The 18,713-nt window shown below is 51.4% G+C and overlaps 1 protein-coding gene across 3 annotated transcripts in view; it reads left to right on the top strand.

The window, feature by feature from the left end:
* LOC113592241 (transcription factor COE3) overlaps positions 1 to 18,713 on the top strand; it is a 95,826-nt gene that overhangs the window by 18,717 nt on the left and 58,396 nt on the right. For all 3 annotated transcript variants that reach the window (XM_035525766.1, XM_035525773.1, XM_035525756.1), the window contains exons 4-6: positions 7 to 62; positions 2,297 to 2,370; positions 6,264 to 6,332. In XM_035525766.1, the coding sequence (XP_035381659.1) occupies positions 7 to 62; positions 2,297 to 2,370; positions 6,264 to 6,332 (199 nt within the window). The remainder of the gene's footprint in view (positions 1 to 6; positions 63 to 2,296; positions 2,371 to 6,263; positions 6,333 to 18,713) is intronic.

The raw sequence follows: 18,713 nt of genomic DNA, 5'->3' as shown, positions 1-18,713 counted from the left end.
TTACAGGAATCCGGACAGAGCAGGACCTGTATGTCCGTTTGATAGACTCCATGACCAAACAGGTGAGCAGGCTTCTGCCCTGGAGTTCTCTCTCTCACAAGTCCAATGAGGATGACAAGAAGATATACCGTTTGCCTCTGGGCCTTTGGGAATGTTGTAGCTGTTGCTTTACCGCTCCGGCCTCATGGAGAATTCATAGGAATTGGCATGGGGGAGGAATATCCTGTGAACGAGTTTGGGGGAAAAAAAAAAAAGGCCCTGTTTCAAGATCCATCCGTAACCATCTACTCTAGATCCGATCGTAACCGCTCCACTTTTGACAAGAGCATTCCCAGCAGAGACGGATCTCTTCGGATACAGGCAACATGTGCGTTCATGTTTTCATTCTTTATGAAGTTTCAGTCTTAATTTCCAGATGTAGCTGGCCAGGTTTCTCTGACATGGGTGCCCATGTGTGTTGCCTGTGAGGTCTTTATGGACCAGGCTACAGACCTTTCACCTAAACAGAGTCACTCTGAAGTGAGACTCAACTCCACTAGATCTCTCCTTGGTGAAATGGATCCTAATTCGGGTCCCATCCTTGCCCCGCCCCCTCCTGGCTCATCCTGTCATTGGCTCAGCAGGACCCGTTGTCATGGTGTGTCAGGTTGCCTCAGATCGATATGGCAACCAGGTCCTCGACAAAGCGTCAGCCCCGGAGACCAATCAATAGGCCTTAATGTATCTGCAGAGCCTGCACACTAGAGACTATAATCCCCACCACAACAAAAGAGAGCTGCAGCCATGCACGCCTGAAAAATCCCTCCCTCACACACACACACACACACACACACACACACACACACACACACACACACACACAAATATACGCATGCTGTTTTACACTCTTTCACAAATTTGCGTGCACACACACCTGCATGCACACGCGCCTACACGCGCACACACACACACACACGAATATATACACACTCTCTCATGCACTCTCACACAGACTCTCATACACATATAGAGAACTGCTATCGACAAAAACACAAGGTGTGCAGATATTGATCGTCCGTTGTTTTTCTGTTGTGCTTGATTACGGATAATAGATGTGAGGGAGGATCCTCCCCTAGCTACAACAGATATCTCTGCTCAGATGAACACCCTTCCCTCCAAAGTACACATGTGGCATATTACCGATCGGAATGTGAAACATAATCGATGCGCCGGTACGTTCCGAGCTTGTTCTCCATCGCCGCCGTCTTCCACTTCAGGGTATTCTGCTGAGGAAAGCACCGTCTTCTCCGCACACGCTTAGGACACCTTCACGGCCGTGTCGACACACCATCCAGAACCGCTGCTCATCACCGGTGTCGAGAGCGTGTGAGGATGTATGCCCGGGCGGGCTACGCGGGCACCAGCGGCATGAATTACGACTGACAATACTGATGATATACAAATATCGACCCCTTCCCCTCTCTGCCAGTAACCCTTGCCAAAATCCCCTCCCCCACGCAACCTCCCTACCCACCCCTGTATGTGTGGATGCTACAGTAATAAAGGGACAGGGGCCGACAGAGAGAGAGAGAGAGAGATCAATAATGTAAAAGTGGCCGTTATCCTTGAAGTATTGTCCCCCAGGGCGCTGGTCGGCTCTGTCCGACCAACTTACCAAAGGCAAATGAAACTGGGCATGTCGTAAGGCGGGTTATGGGTGTGTGTGTGTGTGTGTCTGCTTAACAGTAGCCTACAGGGGTTGAGAGCAGGTTACTCGCCCGTTATGATATGCGCCGATCATCCGTCATGCGCGGTCACCGTGTCGGCTCCGTCACGGACACCAGGGAGGAAGTCTCCCGTTTGGGGGGTGCCTTCCTGGCCATCTGCCAGCTCGGATGGGACAGGAGCGGGAAAGACGAGCGCTGCTCCGCTGGGCGGGCCCCAGCAGAGTCGTCTGGGATCCCTCCTGGGTTGCGTTCCTCACACTAATGACCAGATTTAGCTTTTAGCATATGTTCAAGCTGCCAGCGATGCGCCGCTCTCAAAAATGTAACTAATGACCAGTCAGAGGCATTGCAGTCATATTAGCCTATTAGCGGCATGGCTGGTGTAGACTGAAACAAAGATCATTTGTATGTGTGCATAGCAGATTTCACAGAGTAACTCGAATTTCTGAACACTGTATCTTAAATAAATGCCTGAATTTCCGCCTACAGACGGATCCGTGTCGGTGATTCCGCTGTGTGACTTGAGCATGGGTCAGAAAAGAACATTAATGAGATTGAATGCCACTCTTCTGTCTCTCTTTCTTTCCAAGCCAATCATTTACGAGGGACAGGACAAAAACCCAGAGATGTGCCGTGTTCTCCTCACCCACGAGATAATGTGCAGGTGAGTTCATTTCTCAAACTTGTCTCACTTTTAAAGCTTTTCTAATTTTGAGCCCATTTCATTTTCAAGCCTTTTGTTTCTCATTTTCTGTTGAAGCCCTGCTATTTGAGAATGTGTGTTAAAAGCAGCTGCATAAACGCACACATAAGAATATCACTTCTGGCTCAGGAAGAGTCAGCCATTATTGCGAAGCTGTGAGCCAGGCTTTAGTATGCACCTCGTGGGTGTGCCACAGGGCTCCATATGCAGGCCAATGTGAATGTGCCCCTCTCCACTGTGTGGTGCTACTGGGCTTCCCTCATTACAGCGCACCCATCCGCTTTAATGCCATGTAATTATGGGCTCACGGTAGGCCGGTCAGCTGGAGGCCTGAGCAGTGAGGGCTTGTTCGCAGAGAACGCCCAGCGGGGGCCGGTGCGCAGGATCTGCGGGTGAGCACGGATGGTGTGGGAGTGCTGGAAGCTAGGAACCTGACTGGGTAGTGACCTTGGGGTGGGGTGGGGGGGGGTCAGAGGTTTCAGAGCCATGTTAATAATGCAGAAAGGGTAAATGAAGGGGACCCAGGCCTTAGGGTATCAGGCAGTTCTGGGATATAAAGCGGTTACTATACAAGGTCCTCCTAAAAGGATGGTTTATTTGCAATTTGTAGTAAATACAAGTATAGAGTGTAATCCAATTTAATTACACATGATTGACTAAATCAATATTAAGCCTGTATGTGTGGATAATAAATGTCTATACAGTATATGTTGCTAATAGAGGCATGTGTGCCATTGTCTTCACACTCGGGCTCTTTTACAAAGGTGAAATACTTGTGGGAAAGTACAAATTTGTCATAGAAACTTGCCTGAAACTTTTCAGAATGAAACATTATCACAGCATTGTCTGCTGAATTGTAAGCTCCATAACAGTGATGTCAGCACTTTCTGAACGCTGGCAGAGGATGTCGCTAATCTTGGCCATCGCTGGGCTCTGTCGGCCGACCTCACTGCTTCTGAACGGAACTCTTGCTGCGGTCTCGTGCCTTTTTAAACGGATTCCTCCCAAATAACCTCTTATCACGAGGCTCAAAGTGTGTGCCGCCGGCTTCTCCGCGCTGCGATCTCCAGACGGAGCCCGCCTCTCTCCCTCCAAGATAATTTTGATACAGGATCCATTTCCATAATGACGGCTCACTTCAAGGCGGTCATTACGTGATTGAGTGTGATTATTAGCAACTCGTCCCCTGATGAATGGTGTGTTTCCACTCGCTAATGAGAGGGAGGTGAGACATGCTTCCCCCGCGTCTGTCTCCCTTTCCCAGGTGATAGCGCTCTTTGTCGGGTCCCAGGCGAGGAACGCGCAGAGCACGTGCACGCGCACGCGGCTCAGGCGGGTCGTGGCGGAGGTTCGAGACGGGACTGATGTATAAAAATAATCGCCCACTTCCCGTCGCAGATGAATTACATCATTGCTTAAAGCCGGTTGGCGTTCAAGCATTCGGTTTTGACGGCTCAAATAAGCACGTCAGGGTTACGGACGGACCGCTACTGCGGAGGCGGGAGCGGAAACCGCTGTCACAGTACACAACGGATTACAGCGAGACAACATTTCAAAAAGTGGAGGAAGTGATTTGTCATGGGACCGGGCTTCTGTTGGCCCGTTGACGTCTGAGGTCCTCACCAACTATTCTCGCTGCTGGAAACTGGCACCCCAAAACACCAAATGAGGCATGGCAGCGGCTAGCTGGCGACGAGAGGACGGGGCACGGGGGAGGGACCCAGGGCTGGGCACCGCCCGCCCCTGCTCTGCAGCCAGGATGGGCGGAGGGACGGCCAAACAGGCCGGCTGTAGATCGCCAGCCCTGGCTGTGCTCTGCAACCCGCCTGTCTGGGTAATTACAGCACTTACCCTTTGAAAGCAAGCCCTACATTGACATCCTCTCGCTCTCTTTCTCTCTGTCTCTCTTGCTGTCTGTTTCTCTATCCTTTCTCTCTCTCTCTCTCTCTCTCTCTCTCTCTCTCTCTCTCTCTCTCACCTTCCCTCACTCTCCCTCTGCGCTCGCTCCTTCTCTGGGTCTTTCTGGGCCGCGGAGATTCAGACGGGCTCTGTGTCGCTGCCTCGGTGATTACTCAGCATGCTGTGAAGGCTCCGCTAAGCTGTAGTGGGTACCGATGCTGCCTCTCCCTGCCAACAAGAAACCATGGGCAAGACCCCTAACACTATTTGCCCCATTAACATATAGTGTTATTAATTAATTAACACTATTATCTCTACTGCAGATGGAAACTGTAAGTTGATCTGCATAAGAGTAGCTGGTATATGTAATGTAACATCGTGCCCATATGCCATGCACCCGCCTAACTCCGTTCTCGGCGGCCCTGTCTGGAAGGTCCAGACTCGAGGTGGTGTTGACGGGGTGCCCCACTCCGTTCCTAGTCCAGAAAAGCTGGCTTTCCTCTCCCAGATGCCACGGCTTATTCCCAGCCATGTTCGGAGGGGCCGGGCCTTGAGCCCGAAACCTCGCTTGTTTCACGGGCGTCGGGTTGCCGTCATTAGCTGGGCTAGCGCTAGTCCGTGCGCACCCCTTGGGGGGATCGCCATTAAGGTGGCATTACGGACGCTCTGCCAAGGTTTGTTTTGGTGTGTGAAGGGCCAGGGGGTCCCCGAGGAGCCGGCTGGTGCTCTTGGGGTCCAGTTTGTTTATAACACTTCTTTCTCAGTTTGAGAAGGTTGTCACCACAGCCGCACCATTGGGCTTCCAATGCTAATTGGTCTCCTGGAACTTTGCTAATGGGTCCAAGTAGCTGGGGGAATAAATTATTGTGGCTCTGCTCTATGGCAACAGTCACATACACACAAAGAGAAGGAAAAAAAACAACGCTAGGCGGATCATGGATCAAACAGTGTGATAAATGATTCATACGGCTCCATTATTTTGCATTCAGAAGCTCTGACTGAGGATGGTTTGTCAAATGACAATATAATTCACAACCGCATGGGGTAAGACGGATGAATACAACAAAATTCATAACTGCCTGAAAAGCTCCCAAGAATAATGAGAACAAATAATAAGAACAATCAATTTATCATTACCAAACCGAGCCTGTGTATTGTCTCATTCATGTAATTATATTTTATCCAGTGCATCTATCTGATACCTTTTACATATTAATTACCTCTGCCATCGCAGTCAACTTCATCCAGAACTCTGTGAGTTTTAATTAATAAATATGAAATATTAATAAACTGCAGGTCCAGATCCTGTTCCCGGGAAGTGCAGTAATGCCCACACCAATTTGGCCGAGGGACGCGGTGTTTTTCTGGGCTCCGTTTTGTCTCAGGCTGGAGCGGCTGTATTTAGGGGAACCACATGCCACCAGACGAGGTGCCAGCCTAGGGCGCGGGTCCGAGTGAGGGCAGGGGTGCCGCACCGGCACGTCTCTGGGCGCTGTCCAACCTGTCAGAGGCCCGGCTGAGCGACCCTGGCGCGGGGCCAGCCCAGCTGGGGAGCGAGCTGAGGGCAGAGGAGAGAGAGGGCGACCCGTCAGGAGAGAGCCTCGGCCCCGGGCATCACGCCGCCGCCCCTCCGTCGCTCTGCGGAGGGTCGGGGGAGGAGGTGCCGCTCGTTCACGGCTCCTGATCGGAGGGACCGAAGCCAACAGAGGCTGAAAACGAACCCACGACACACACATGGCTCCGAGGAGTACAAAACACATCTTTGCTGTGATATTAGTGGTTTCACATGGTATTCAACTCTGTGGTACTGTTCTGTCTTCCTAGTGTTGTACTGGGGATTATTTTATTTACCTGTACAGTATGTTATCATGTATCTGTTTCTGTACTGGGCTAAAAGAAATGTATGAAGAACTGATGTGCAGGGACTAAACCTCGCTGATGCGGTTTTGTTGCAGTCGGTGTTGTGACAAAAAGAGTTGCGGGAACCGAAATGAGACGCCTTCGGATCCGGTCATCATCGACAGGTAAGTGCACCCCCCTAGCTTTCCCCTACCTCTCGTCTCCAGGGTCCCCAAGCAACAGCGAGGCGGCCCGCGTCTACGGGTACTCGCGTTAAGGCCCCGCCCATCGGCCTTACGTCTTCAGCCTTCCTCGGGGCAGTAGGATACCCTTGTGGACGAATGCACTTGTAAAATCCTGAAACCCTAAACAACGGACAGCTCCCGTTGTTTCGATCAGGCCGCCAAAGCGAGACCGGGATGCGCAGACACGGACGCAGCCATCGCTCTCTTTACCGCGCTCTGAGTTCTCTCAGACATCTCCGCTGTAAGATTCAGAACTGCATGCGTTCTGCAGGCAGCGAACAGCAGGGTTGGGAACGCGGAGAGGGAAGAGCAGTGGTGCATTCCTGCCTTTTTCATTCCTCCCTAGCCAAGCGCTCAGTCCGTGCGGAAGGATACAGGCGGGTGCAGGCGTGAGGTGGCCCACGTTTCAGAGCAGGGCTTGTATTTGTAAGTGACTCTTAAATGGACTCCCTTATGAGTATCTCAGATTGACACTACTGAGTCTCTACCTGCTAAATTCCTCTTAAGGGAGCTGCCTTAATGACTGAGCAGGAATGCGTGCGGTTGTGTGTGCGTGCAGGTGAGCGTGTGTGTGTGTTTGGGGGGGGTTAGGCTGCTTTTCCAAACAGGACAGCAGTGTGTGTGTGTCCTCCTAGGGCACTGGGGTCATTACCAAATCCATGCTGGCTCGTTAGAGTGGGCTTGGAGCATGTCCAGCAGACAGGAGAGCCGGAAACGAGTGACCCACCCTCTCTCACCCACACACATGCACAAAGACGCACAAAGACCCACGCTCGCGCGCACACACACACACACATACGGAATGTTCTCACCTCTAGCTGCCATGGGGTGCTTCTGATTGGTGTAAGGTCCAGACCCGCAGTGATGATGTCACCTCCAGCTCCCCCTTCATTGTGGGGCACGCGGGCATAGGCGGTGGCGCGTGGGGTAACGAGTGCACCTCCCGCTGATGCGGAATGGCGCCGTTAACCGCGAAACCGAGCGCCCCCGCCGACATTAGAGAGCCCCAGCTCACGATCGAACCGGCGACGATGCGGGCGCGTGAAAGAGAGCTTGCATTTTTCACGTCCCCACAATGAGGCCGACAGCACTGCCTGGAACATCTCCTCTGGGGCCGGTTGGCATGGATAAGTGTTGTAGGGCCACATCACTGATAGCCTGCAAGGTGCAGACGTGTGTGTGTGGGTGTGTGTGGGTGTGTGTGTGTGTTTGGGTGTGAGCGAGTACAACTGCCACATCGGAGCCCCTCATTACAACAACCAAACCCATTGCAAAGTGTTTACCAGAGGCAGTGGAGGGATCTGATTTAAGGCGGACCGGCCCATACGACTGCATTTTAGCGCCCTATTAAGATCCACAGTATTTATGACCTCCTTAAACCAACAGATAAATCAGTGGGGGTGAGGCGCAGACTCCGGCTCGTCATGCAAATCAATGCTGGTGCTCGTCACTGTAAAAGCCTTAATGGCTGCCATTCTTTGCAAACATGCATGTGCATGCGTGTGCACACACACACAAACACACACACAGACACACACACACACAGACACACAGACACACACACACACACACACACCACACACACACACACACACACTCACACACACACAGACACTGCCATTGTCTGTCACAGCCAGGCTTTGGAAATCAAAGTCCACAGTTGTGGTATGCGGTCTCACACATCATAATTACATATGCACACACACACACACACACACACACACACACACACACACACACACACACACACACACACACACACACACAAGTGTGCATGTGGACATACGCATCTCATACTCCACACACATACAGCATCACTGAGATTCTGAGATTCTTTTTTGTGTTGCTCTCTCTCTCTCTCTCTCTCTCTCTCTCTCTCTCTCTCTCTCTCTCTCTCTCTCTCTCTCTCTCTCCTCACTGAGATGTTTCATTTTGGTATAAGAGTCAATAGGGGCAATACCCAGCCTTAATAAGCCTGAACGATAGCTGTGTTTTGTCTGATAAACAGAGCGCCTCAGATCATTGATTCAACCGTCCGGGGAAATAAGGTAGAACTAATTATGATGAGCAAATCACTCCCGCGCCTCCCTCCGCGCCCCCTGCCGCCGACCCGCACCTCGGCCCCTCTCCCTCCCGCGCCTGCCTCCCAGGTCAAGTGCGGGTCAGAAAGGTCGGAAGGGTCGGAGGTCGCGGGGAAGCAGCCCTAGAGTGCTCGTGCTCGGAGAAGAGGAAGCGCTGAGGGGCACACACACGGCTGCCGGAGCTTGTGATCTATCGTCTGCCGGACGCTGAAACAGGTGTTATTACAAGCTAATATTGCAATTAGATCGCCCAGCGAGCCCATCTCACGGGGCAATAAATTGTCTAGTACTGTCAGTGAGTATGCGGGAGGGGGTGGGTTGTGGGGTATGGGCGTTCTGCTTAATTGCGCCCCCCCTTCTCTTTAATGTTCTTGCTGAACGGGACAGACCGGAACGTGTCTCGTGCGAATACGGCGACTAGAGGCGGGAGGGGCAGCCCATTCGCGGTCATTTAAAAGCAGGAGAGCGAGCAAGAGTGGCCTGTGACAGTCCGGTGGGGGTGGGGGGTAATTCGCTCCATTGCTGTGGTGGTACCCCCCCCCCCCACCCTGCGTTCTGGCCCGTGGGTTCCCCCAACAGAGTCGGAGCCTTAATGTGGTAAAAACCCAGTGCAGTAACCGAGTCTGTTCTCGAGTGTTTCCCAGAAATCGATGGCATTAAGCTGCTCTATTTTGATTTATCTCAATATGCTGCATTTATTACTACAAAATAAATCACGTTAGAGGAACTATAGCAAGTCAGAGGGGAAAGAAAAGCCACTCAGCTTTGTTTGGGGGGATTATTTGCTGTTGGTGTTACTCTGTCGTGGGTTATCAGCATGTGCTGGATTTGAGCAAGTTTTGCTATATATTGTTGCAGTCTCTCAGCTCACACTAGCTCAGAGGAGGCACTCTGCGTGAGGGGTTAACTATGAAGGCGAGTGTGTGTGGTGTGTGTGTGTGTGTGTGTGTGTGTGTGTGTGTGTGTGTGTGTGTGTGTGTGTGTGTGTGTATGATTGTAAAGGTGGGAGCCATGCCACTACTTTTGCGTGGATGGAACACTTCAGATGTGTGGGCTTGTGTCTGTATGTGTGTGTTAAGAGTTAACCCAGCAAGTGTGTGTGTATGTGTGTATGTGTGTATGTGTGTGTGTGTGTGTGTGTGTGTGTGTGTGAGTTAGGGGTTAACCCTGCAGGGGTTGGCGTAGTTATCAGCCCCTGTGGACCCTTCCCAGCAATAGCTCTCTATTGATCCGGCCTGGAGCACATCGGTGCCTGCCAGATTAAGAGTATAGATTAGCAATAAAAGGAGGACATTACTCGGCAGCCTGGCTAAAATTGAAAAAAATGATGAGGTCCTGGAAGTGGGCATGACTCAGAGTCAGGGAGAGCCATGGCTACGGCGACGGAGCTGCCGCGGTTTCATGCCAGCGGTGGATGGCATTCGGAATTCAGGTGGGAGCTGCGACGACAGGTGGTCCCGCGGCACCTATGTCAGAGCGTTTTCTGTCCTGTGATTTGTCTTATGTCCTAAGGAGCCTGCAGGACATGCCTTCCCCAGGCTGAAGTCTCGTGGTTCCACTGCAGCGATTTTCAGTGTCAGTGTCAGAATTGATCATAATCGACTCTAATAATATTTAATAAATTAGGTGATCATTTTATTGGTGGAATAAAAATCTGTAGCTATGTACAAACTGCTGTGTATGCGTGTCCTCTGGCCACATTTGTGGATTTTTGTATTTTTTGTTTTTAAACTGTAATAGTGAATTGAAGCAAATCGTCGTGACATTTGAGATTTGATAACACACTGAATCAATTCCTGACATCTCAGCATGAGGCCCTGATTCATATCCGATGTGTTGGTTAGTAAATCACTCCATTTGATTGTGGGCCTGATTCAGGACTTCCTGTGTCAGGTTCGGGGACGTGATGCGGTTTCCTGTGATGTGGTTATATTGTAGCGAGCCACAGTCATGGTTTATAGTGCCCTGCTAAAGCGGTGTGTTATGGTAGCATTTTACACTTTCATGGTGTAAGTTTTATTGATTTATGTTTACAGTTTATTGAAGGAGGAAGCAGGATGAAGCCGTGCTGGATGTTTTTTGGAATGTTAAAATTGTTTGGATGGTAAAAGTTAGAATCTTGATTTTGCACTTTACTCACTGTCACCACCACAAATCCCTGCATGAAAAGCACTATCGATGTGTGTGTGTGTGTGTGTGTGTGTGTGTGTCTGTCTGTGTGTCTGTCTGTGTGTCTGTCTGTGTGTCTGTCTGTGTGTGTGTCTGTGTCTGTCTGTGTGTCTGTCTGTGTGTCTGTCTGTGTCTGTGTGTGTGTGTCTGTGTCTGTGTGTGTGTCTGTCTCTGTCTGTGTGTGTCTCTGTCTGTGTGTCTCTGTCTGTGTGTGTCTCTGTCTGTGTGTGTCTCTGTCTGTGTGTGTCTGTGTGTGTATGTGTGTGTGATAAGTGTGTGTTATCTGTGTATGTGTGTTAATCAAGTGTGTATGTGTGTATAATAAATGTGTTATTTGTGTGTGTGGGTGCGTAGGTGTGTGTTTGTGAGGGCAGGAGTCTGATTGGATGATAGCCAGTGTTACTTTTGACTGTGGGGCGCTCGTGTGTGGAAGTGCTGGCACACCAAAACACTGACAGGTGTGGGGGGAAATGAGGCCAGTCGCTACGGCGACATGGAGCGTAAAGTTCCCATAGCGATGGTCATCTCTCATTAACCCCCGAATCTATTGAGCCATTTCCACTCAAAAAAACCCCCCCCAAAAAACAAAAAACCCATAAACATTTCTCCCACCAGAATGCTCTACAGAGAACCTGCACCATCACTACAGGGAACAGATTACATAATCCTAATCCAACCATCAGACTAATGTCCCTTCTAAAACAGATCACGTCACACTGATCGGTAGGGAAGCCACTAACTCTAACAATTACTCTACCATGTAGGGCACACCACATACACACACACACCTTGCGTCAGTACATTGGTGTACGCACGTGTATGTGTGTGTCTGGAACAGAAATGACCTTGACTCCCAGTCTGTGGGATGGAGCAAGGTGGGAATATTTCAGCCGACGTATGTGGCGTAGGCTCTCTCCTGTTTCACGCCGTCCCCGTGGTCGGGCTCTCGCCACATGCGATGCTACACGGGCGGTAGCTGCAAATAGAAACCCACAGAGCTGTCCTGTCAGTCAGCCACCCCGCGAGCCCGGGCTCTGCCTCAGAAGGTTAACCCCATCTTAATGCTAAGAGTTGCGCGATTAGCACGTTCGGAGCTTATTTTTTCTGGTCCTTTCTCGCCATACGCTCAAGATAAATGTGTTTAGTTAAGCGACACGTGCAAAGGAAAAACTGTCGGCCAATAAAAAAAAAAAAGCAGAAAGGAGTTAAGTGAGGAACAGAAAGGAACCAGAGACTTTTCTCCCTTGTTTTTCTCCAAATTTCTTTAGCGAGACAGTCAAGACACCTGGTGAAGTCGTTACTTTTTAGTGCGCGTTACATGCTACAGTGTTCTCACTCTAAGATCAAGTTCCCTCCCAAGAAAGTGAGCTAAGTGAAGGATAGCTGTCGAGTCCTTACAAGACCCTCTGGGGTGCCTGCTCCGTGTGGAATCGGCTCATTTGCGTATCCCTGCTAGAGGGGAGAGAGATGGTGCCTGTGTGTGTGTGTGTGTGTGTGTGTGTGTGTGTGTGTGAGAGAGGGAGAGGGGCGCAGCTGGCCTGGCGGCTGCTGCCTCCCCAGTGGGGAGGTGCCGGGGTTTGGATCCAGAGCTCCGCCGTGAGCCGTGTCCTGGAGCCTGTGGGGCTGACGGCATCAGGCCTGCATTCAGAGCCCAGAGCCCCGCCCTGGGGCATGCTGGGATACTGGACGCAGTAGTGAATGGGCCCTGATCTGGTCCAGCATGAGTGTGAATTTATGTGGATATATGAGAGAGAGAGAGAGAGAGAGAGAGAGAGAGAGAGAAAGAGAGAGAGAGACTGAGTGAGAGAACTTTGATGAAGTGTTATACAGAGCTACATGTATGCCTATATTAACAAACTAGACTGTGGGTCTTTATCTTCCGTGACGTAAAGGCCACCCATACCTTGGGCATGGCAGTCTGAATCAGCGCCCCCTGCAGGTGTGGAGATGGCGAAGTACCGCTAAGCCCACCATGCCGGCGCCCTAGTGCCAACGTCCACCTCGTCCCTCGCGCCCCCTCTGCCAGGCTGAAGCAGTCGATCCCCGCTTGGCCGCTCCTGCCTTTGGCCGGTTAATGGGGGTTTTTTCGCTGCAAACGTTGATCACAGAGAGGTCACATATGGGAGCCTCATTCACTCACCCCCGCACCTCCTTGGCCCCAAACCTCCGCTGCACCCACCAGCACCACACGGAGTGTCGCGAAAAACAGGGCAGGTCCGCATCAGCCGGCCTGATTTTGGTCCTTGCTTCCCAGTGTTTTGTGTCATTTGCTCCTGAGAGCAGGCCTGAACCTTCCTGCCACCTCCCTGGCCACCCCGCCCCTCCCCACCCGGCTCCACCCCCCCACCCCCTTTCCCCCCGGCCGCAGGTGTGCAGCATCCCCAATTAAAAGCAGCCCCGGCAGACCACCGCGCTCCCAGCCCGCGAGCGGCAGGAGCAGAAGGTGTTTTTCTTAAGGCGGCCCCGATATCTCTATTGACTGGTGCAGGCAGATTGGCGGGCAGAAGAAAGCAGTGCACCTTAAACATCTGTGCGTGTGTGTGTGTGTGTGTGTGGCGGGTTTAGAGCAACGAGCCCCTGCGGCTCCTGGTCAGGTCAGGCTATGGATGTTTGTCTGGAGAGATGCTGGTGAGACTGTCACAGTGGCGGGCCTCTGTCGCACACCCCCTCTCCCCCACACACACACTCATTGTTTTCTTTTTGTGTTTTGCATCTTGCTGGGATCTGGGAGCTGTGCTGAGTGAAAACCACACAAACATGTCCACATTTGTTCTCAGAAAGATTTGGATCCCTGCACTTGCGCCTCGAGGACGGCGCTGATTTGACAGTCTAGACAATGCCGACGGAATGGCCGATGTAATCGGCGCGTTCATGCTCGTTTCTCCATCGGAAGCACTGAGCCCTCCATGTTCTCTGTGTCCATCAGCATCGCTAGCTTCCTGATGTGCTGGAGCGATGGAGTGTCCTGGACAGTGTTCCTGTGAAGTGGGGTGGGGGTGGCGAGACGGTCCTCTGTGTCTCGCCCCCGGTCCTCTGTGTCTCACACAGTCTCCGGGCGACAGCTTGGCCCTGACATGCCTGGATCTGTCTACAGCCTCAGGGGCAGAGAGAGAGAGAGAGAGAGAGAGAGCGAGCGAGAGAGAGGATGTGTGTGTGTGTGTGTGTGTGTGTGTGTGTGTGTGCGTGCGCGTGTGTGTGTGCGCGTGCGCGTGTAGGGAGGTGAGACGTTAGACAGAAACGTGAGGAGCCAGTGGGGGCAGAAGACAGAAGTGATGGTCTAGATGAAATGGAGTGGAGGTGTGGAGAGAAAAAAAGGAGGGAGGAGATAGAGGAAAAGTAGGGGAGAGAGAGAGAGAGAGAGAGAGAGAGAGAGAGAGAGAGAGAGAGAGAGAGAGAGAGAGAGAGAGAGCGTGCAGATTAAGAGAGTATTGATTTATATATAAAGATTCAGAAATGTGATCTGGGGGAATGTGTCAGCAAAGCAGGTAGTCAAAGGGGAATGCTTCAGAGCCACCTGGTGTCTCCATTACATAATCTTCAAGAGTTTGTACTGGTCTCCAGTTCAGTCATATCCTCTTTGGTTTAAACTGTACTTTATTTGCACCAGTCCTGTACCCAGCGTGTTACCAGTATCAGTTGCTGAATGGTTTATATGGTACACTTTGTTGGTTGCTGGTTGGTGGATGGTTTATATGGTACACTTTGTTGGTTGTGTTGGATGTGTTGTGTCTGTGTTAGTGGGTTCTGTCCTGAGAGTTACTTTTCTGTACTTACACACACTTAAAAGCCCGTTCTGTAGATGAAGCGTGCAGTGTCTATGTTCTGTTTGTTGTGTGTGTGTGTGTGTGTGTGTGTGTGAGGTGTCCAGGCTGGTAGATCAGGGAGGTTTTTTTGCTGCACTACTGGAAGAGCATCTATATTTGAGGCTTTTCTGCACAGAGCTACAGCCTGTGGCTTTACCCATTCAACCCTCAACTCCTGCAATGCGCGCGCGCACACACACACCCACAGACACACACACTCTTGCACATGCACGCATACACTCACACACACACACACACACACACTTGCACACGCACGTACACACGTGCACGAACACACAAAGAGCATTCATATGTACACACACCTGTAAGTTCCAGCAAGCTCCATACTGTACATCCCTGAGTTTTATAGCACTATAAATGCTTATGCGCACAGCACACACACACACACACAAATCTCCCCACCACAGTACCAGTACACATACAATGCTGTTCTGAAACACACATGAACACACGTTCCTACTGAAGACAGTTACATGCTACCGCTATAAAATCCTTCTCACTAACACACACACACACACACACACACACACACAACGCAACACAAATCAATACCAATTTATAATTCAGGATTGCTGGAGTTTGGGTTTTAGGGCAGGCCAGCTTCCAGGCTTCATAAATATTACAGTGTTATTGACTGAAGCCCAATGAATTGGAGATTTTTTTCCTTCTCTCTCTCTCTCTCTCTCTCTCTCTCTCTCTCTCTCTCTCTCTCTGTCTATCTGTCTCTCTCTCTCTGTCTCTCTCTCTGTCACTCTTGCTCTTTCTGTCTCTCTCTCTCTCTCTGTCTATCTGTCTGTCTCTCTCTCTCTGTCTCTCTCTCTCTGTCACTCTTGCTCTCTTTCGGTCTCTCTCTCTCTCTCTGTCTATCTGTCTCTCTGTCACTCTCTGATTTCTTTTCACTTTTGTCTCATTCTCTCTCCCCCATCTCCCCCCCCACACACACACCCACACACCCCCACACACACACCCACACACACCCACACACCCACACACACTCCTCTTTCTCCTTTGTCTTGTATCATGCTGCCACAGAGCTGTGACGTCTGGCTTTTCTCCTTTCTTCCCCTTCAAATTAAGGAATGATACCAATCCGGATGACACGTCTGATCCCAAGCACACGAGTGAGCGGACGCTAATAGTAGGACAGCGTCCTGTCCCAGTCTGTCAGGACATGTAGCACGGGCAGGACGTGGCTGTACTGTGTGTGTAGATCACTCGCTGTTGATCTTGTACCGTGATCCTCAGCCTACTACCTGGACAGCTTGGCTTAGCAGTGAAAAAGGCAGGCACAAGCACATGCGCACACACACACACACACACACACACACACACACACACACACACACACACATACACACAAAAAAACAAACAAACCCACAAACATACAGGGTGATATGTGTGTCTTGTGATTACAATGACATAAAAACACAAGTAGTTACACACACAAAAAATATCTTTGTTATGAAAGTGTCTGGTAGTAGTGTTGTGCTATGTAAACTTGTATTACACTGGTCAGATTCCAGTTCCACATGCAGCGGGTCAGTAGCACTAAGCAGGTGTAATGAGAGAGAGAGAGAGGGAGAGAGAGAGAGAGAGGGAGAGAGAGAGAGAGAGAGAGAGAGGGAGGGAGAGAGAGAGAGAGGGAGGGAGGGAGAGAGAGAGAGGGGGGGGGGAGATTGAGAGAGGGAGATTGAGAGCGGGGGGGGAGAGAAGGTTATTGTTTTCTCCACTTTTCATATTATACTTTCTGGTTTACCAAGACGGAAACTTGGTGTGACTGAAACACACAGATATCACTGCTTAGTGTAGTTAGCTGGACATACACACACACACACACACAAAAAAATCACCTCACTTTTCTCTGACCTGGTGCTCCCATCTCCATGTCTCCGGAGGGATTCTGACCAATGAAAGAAAATCAATCATGTCATAAAACTGAGCAAAAAACATCTCTAGCTCGCTAACAGAGCACCAGCGGGTATAGCCTTTACAGAGAAAACCACACATATGCGTGTAAGGCATGTGTGTTGGGGATTAATAGGCAGAGCTCACCATCTCAGCAGTCAATACTCAACCCATCAACCACCTCACTATTAATCCCTTAATCCCTACACGCCTCCCGCTGAATTGTGAAGCAATGGCGGGGTGTGGTCAGTGCAAAGCCCCGCCTCCACGCCCTCCTCTGGACGCCACTGAGCTTACTGAGATTGGACAAGTGCGCCTTTACGCAGAGGATGGAGAATGTGTGTATCCAACAGGGGCGGGGTTACCCCCCCTGTTGAATCATAAAGAATTTGTCATAAATTATTTCAATATTTGAGTAAAAAAAAAAATTATATTAATTAACAGCGATAGGACTGTAGCTTGAAAGGCTACTTTTTGTGTAAAAGTGTTTCAGTGCCAGAGAACATGGTGGCTCTTCGTCTCCGCCCAGTGAGTTTCACCACGCCCTCCTCTGCAGACTCCTCCACCAGCTGTAACATGAGCCTATCGATGATCTCTCTCCCAGCATGGCTCTGGCTTTTCCTGTTAGCCCCACCATGATGGGGCACTCCATGTGCCGGAGGCTGGGGTCGCGGCCGGGGTGGGTGCCGTGTGTGTGTGTGTGTGTGTGTGTGTGGCATAAAGAGACCCCCCCCCCATGTCGTTACTGAGAATATTAGAGACTTTGGTATATTCTGTTAACCAAATGACAAGGCCACTTAAATATGAGAGTGATTTAAGCAGATGTTCGGTTTGTGAGGGCAGGCGTGTTCCCCAAGCATCACCCGAAACGCCCTTTCGAGGGCAGATTGTCTGAACGCGTGGTGGACGTGGCGGGGTGAGGGTCCCACCCCCTCCTTGCCCCGGCTCCGCCCCTGCCTCGGTGCAGGAGAGGAGCCGTTCCGAAGGCCCTGCCGTGCGGCGTAAAACGGCTGCCCGCCGCTCACTAATCACGACCAGCGGGGGTCCGCCGTAGTGCCGCTTGGCGGAGGAGAGAGAGAGACTGAGAGGGAGGAAGGGAGGGGCGTATGAACGGACAGAAAGAGAGCAGCCCAGGCATCTTTAGTGGCAGTAAAACCCTCTTAGTGGGTAGTGCCATCTGGCCCAGGCCCTCGTGGGGCTGCCGTGTGCCCAGAGCTCGGGGTCGAGATGCATTATTGCCCAAGCCTGCCGGCTGCAGATGGCACGGGCCGGGCCGCCGGTACCTGCCAAGGTCGGGCACGCATCCGCATTGAGATCGCTCGCCCGCACGCACGTGCACACGCGTGCCCGTACGCGCCCACACGGCGGAGCGGGGAACGTGCCGGGCGCTAAATGGCGTGGCGAAGCTTTTTATGGCATGTGGGGCGTGTCGGATGAGGAGGCCCCCTCAGTGTCAGCAGAGAACTGCCATATGTGTGTGTCTATTGGTGGATGGGTGTTGGCTGTGTAGCTCGCGCAGTGGTGAGATGAACGTCAGGCTTGCTGTGTCCTGCATGTCCGGAGTTGTCTTTCCCAGAGACGGAGCATTCCCGGCGTTCCCGCCATGCTGATGTAGAACGTAGGGTGCGGTGCCACCATTCCCACTCCCATTTGCCCAGTACATGCTTTGGAATGGACCCTGTGGGACAGAAGCGGTTGAGGGCGTCCCACCGCCGTTGCCGAGTCCAGCGTAGATGCCGGTGACCATGAACAGGTGCTGCGTTATTCCATCTGCACACATCATCAGCCTGGACACTGAAGCAGTGCCCGACTGGAATTGGGAGTGATTGAATGAGTGAATGTACAGTCTTCATGCAAACCATCCTGTGTGTGTGTGTGTGTGTGTGTTTGGGCGTGCGCATTTGTGTTTTTGTTTGTGTGCAGGGGTATGTACGTGCTCCTGGTGGTGTTTGTGTGCACGCGTGCCTGTCCCTTTTGTTTGCGTGTAGGGGTGGTGTGTGTGTGTGTGTGTGTGTGTGTTGTGTGGGTGTGTGTGTGTGTGAGAGAGAGAGAGAGAGAGAGAGAGAGAGAGACGTCCCCCGTTAGCTCTTCTTGGGGGATCTGTTGCGCTGTGCGGCAGCTGGTGAAATGAATAGTCATTTCAGCTGCAGCAGAAGAGGCACGGCAGCGTGGCACAGAGGAACTTAATAAGTATGCCTCTGTAAGTCACAGCGAAGAAATGACTGATGAAACACTCTGGAAATGCTACTGGGGAGCAGGCTCCCGATATGAGGGGCTTAACCCCCTCTTTTCCACTCTTCCTTTGACCCCTCCCCCTCCCTTGCTCCGAACCTCTGCAAATG

The sequence above is a fragment of the Electrophorus electricus genome, chromosome 1, assembly GCF_013358815.1.
Source record: "Electrophorus electricus isolate fEleEle1 chromosome 1, fEleEle1.pri, whole genome shotgun sequence".
In the NCBI taxonomy this organism is placed as follows: Eukaryota; Metazoa; Chordata; class Actinopteri; order Gymnotiformes; family Gymnotidae; genus Electrophorus; species Electrophorus electricus.
This window is presented reverse-complemented; position numbering and strand designations above follow the sequence as displayed.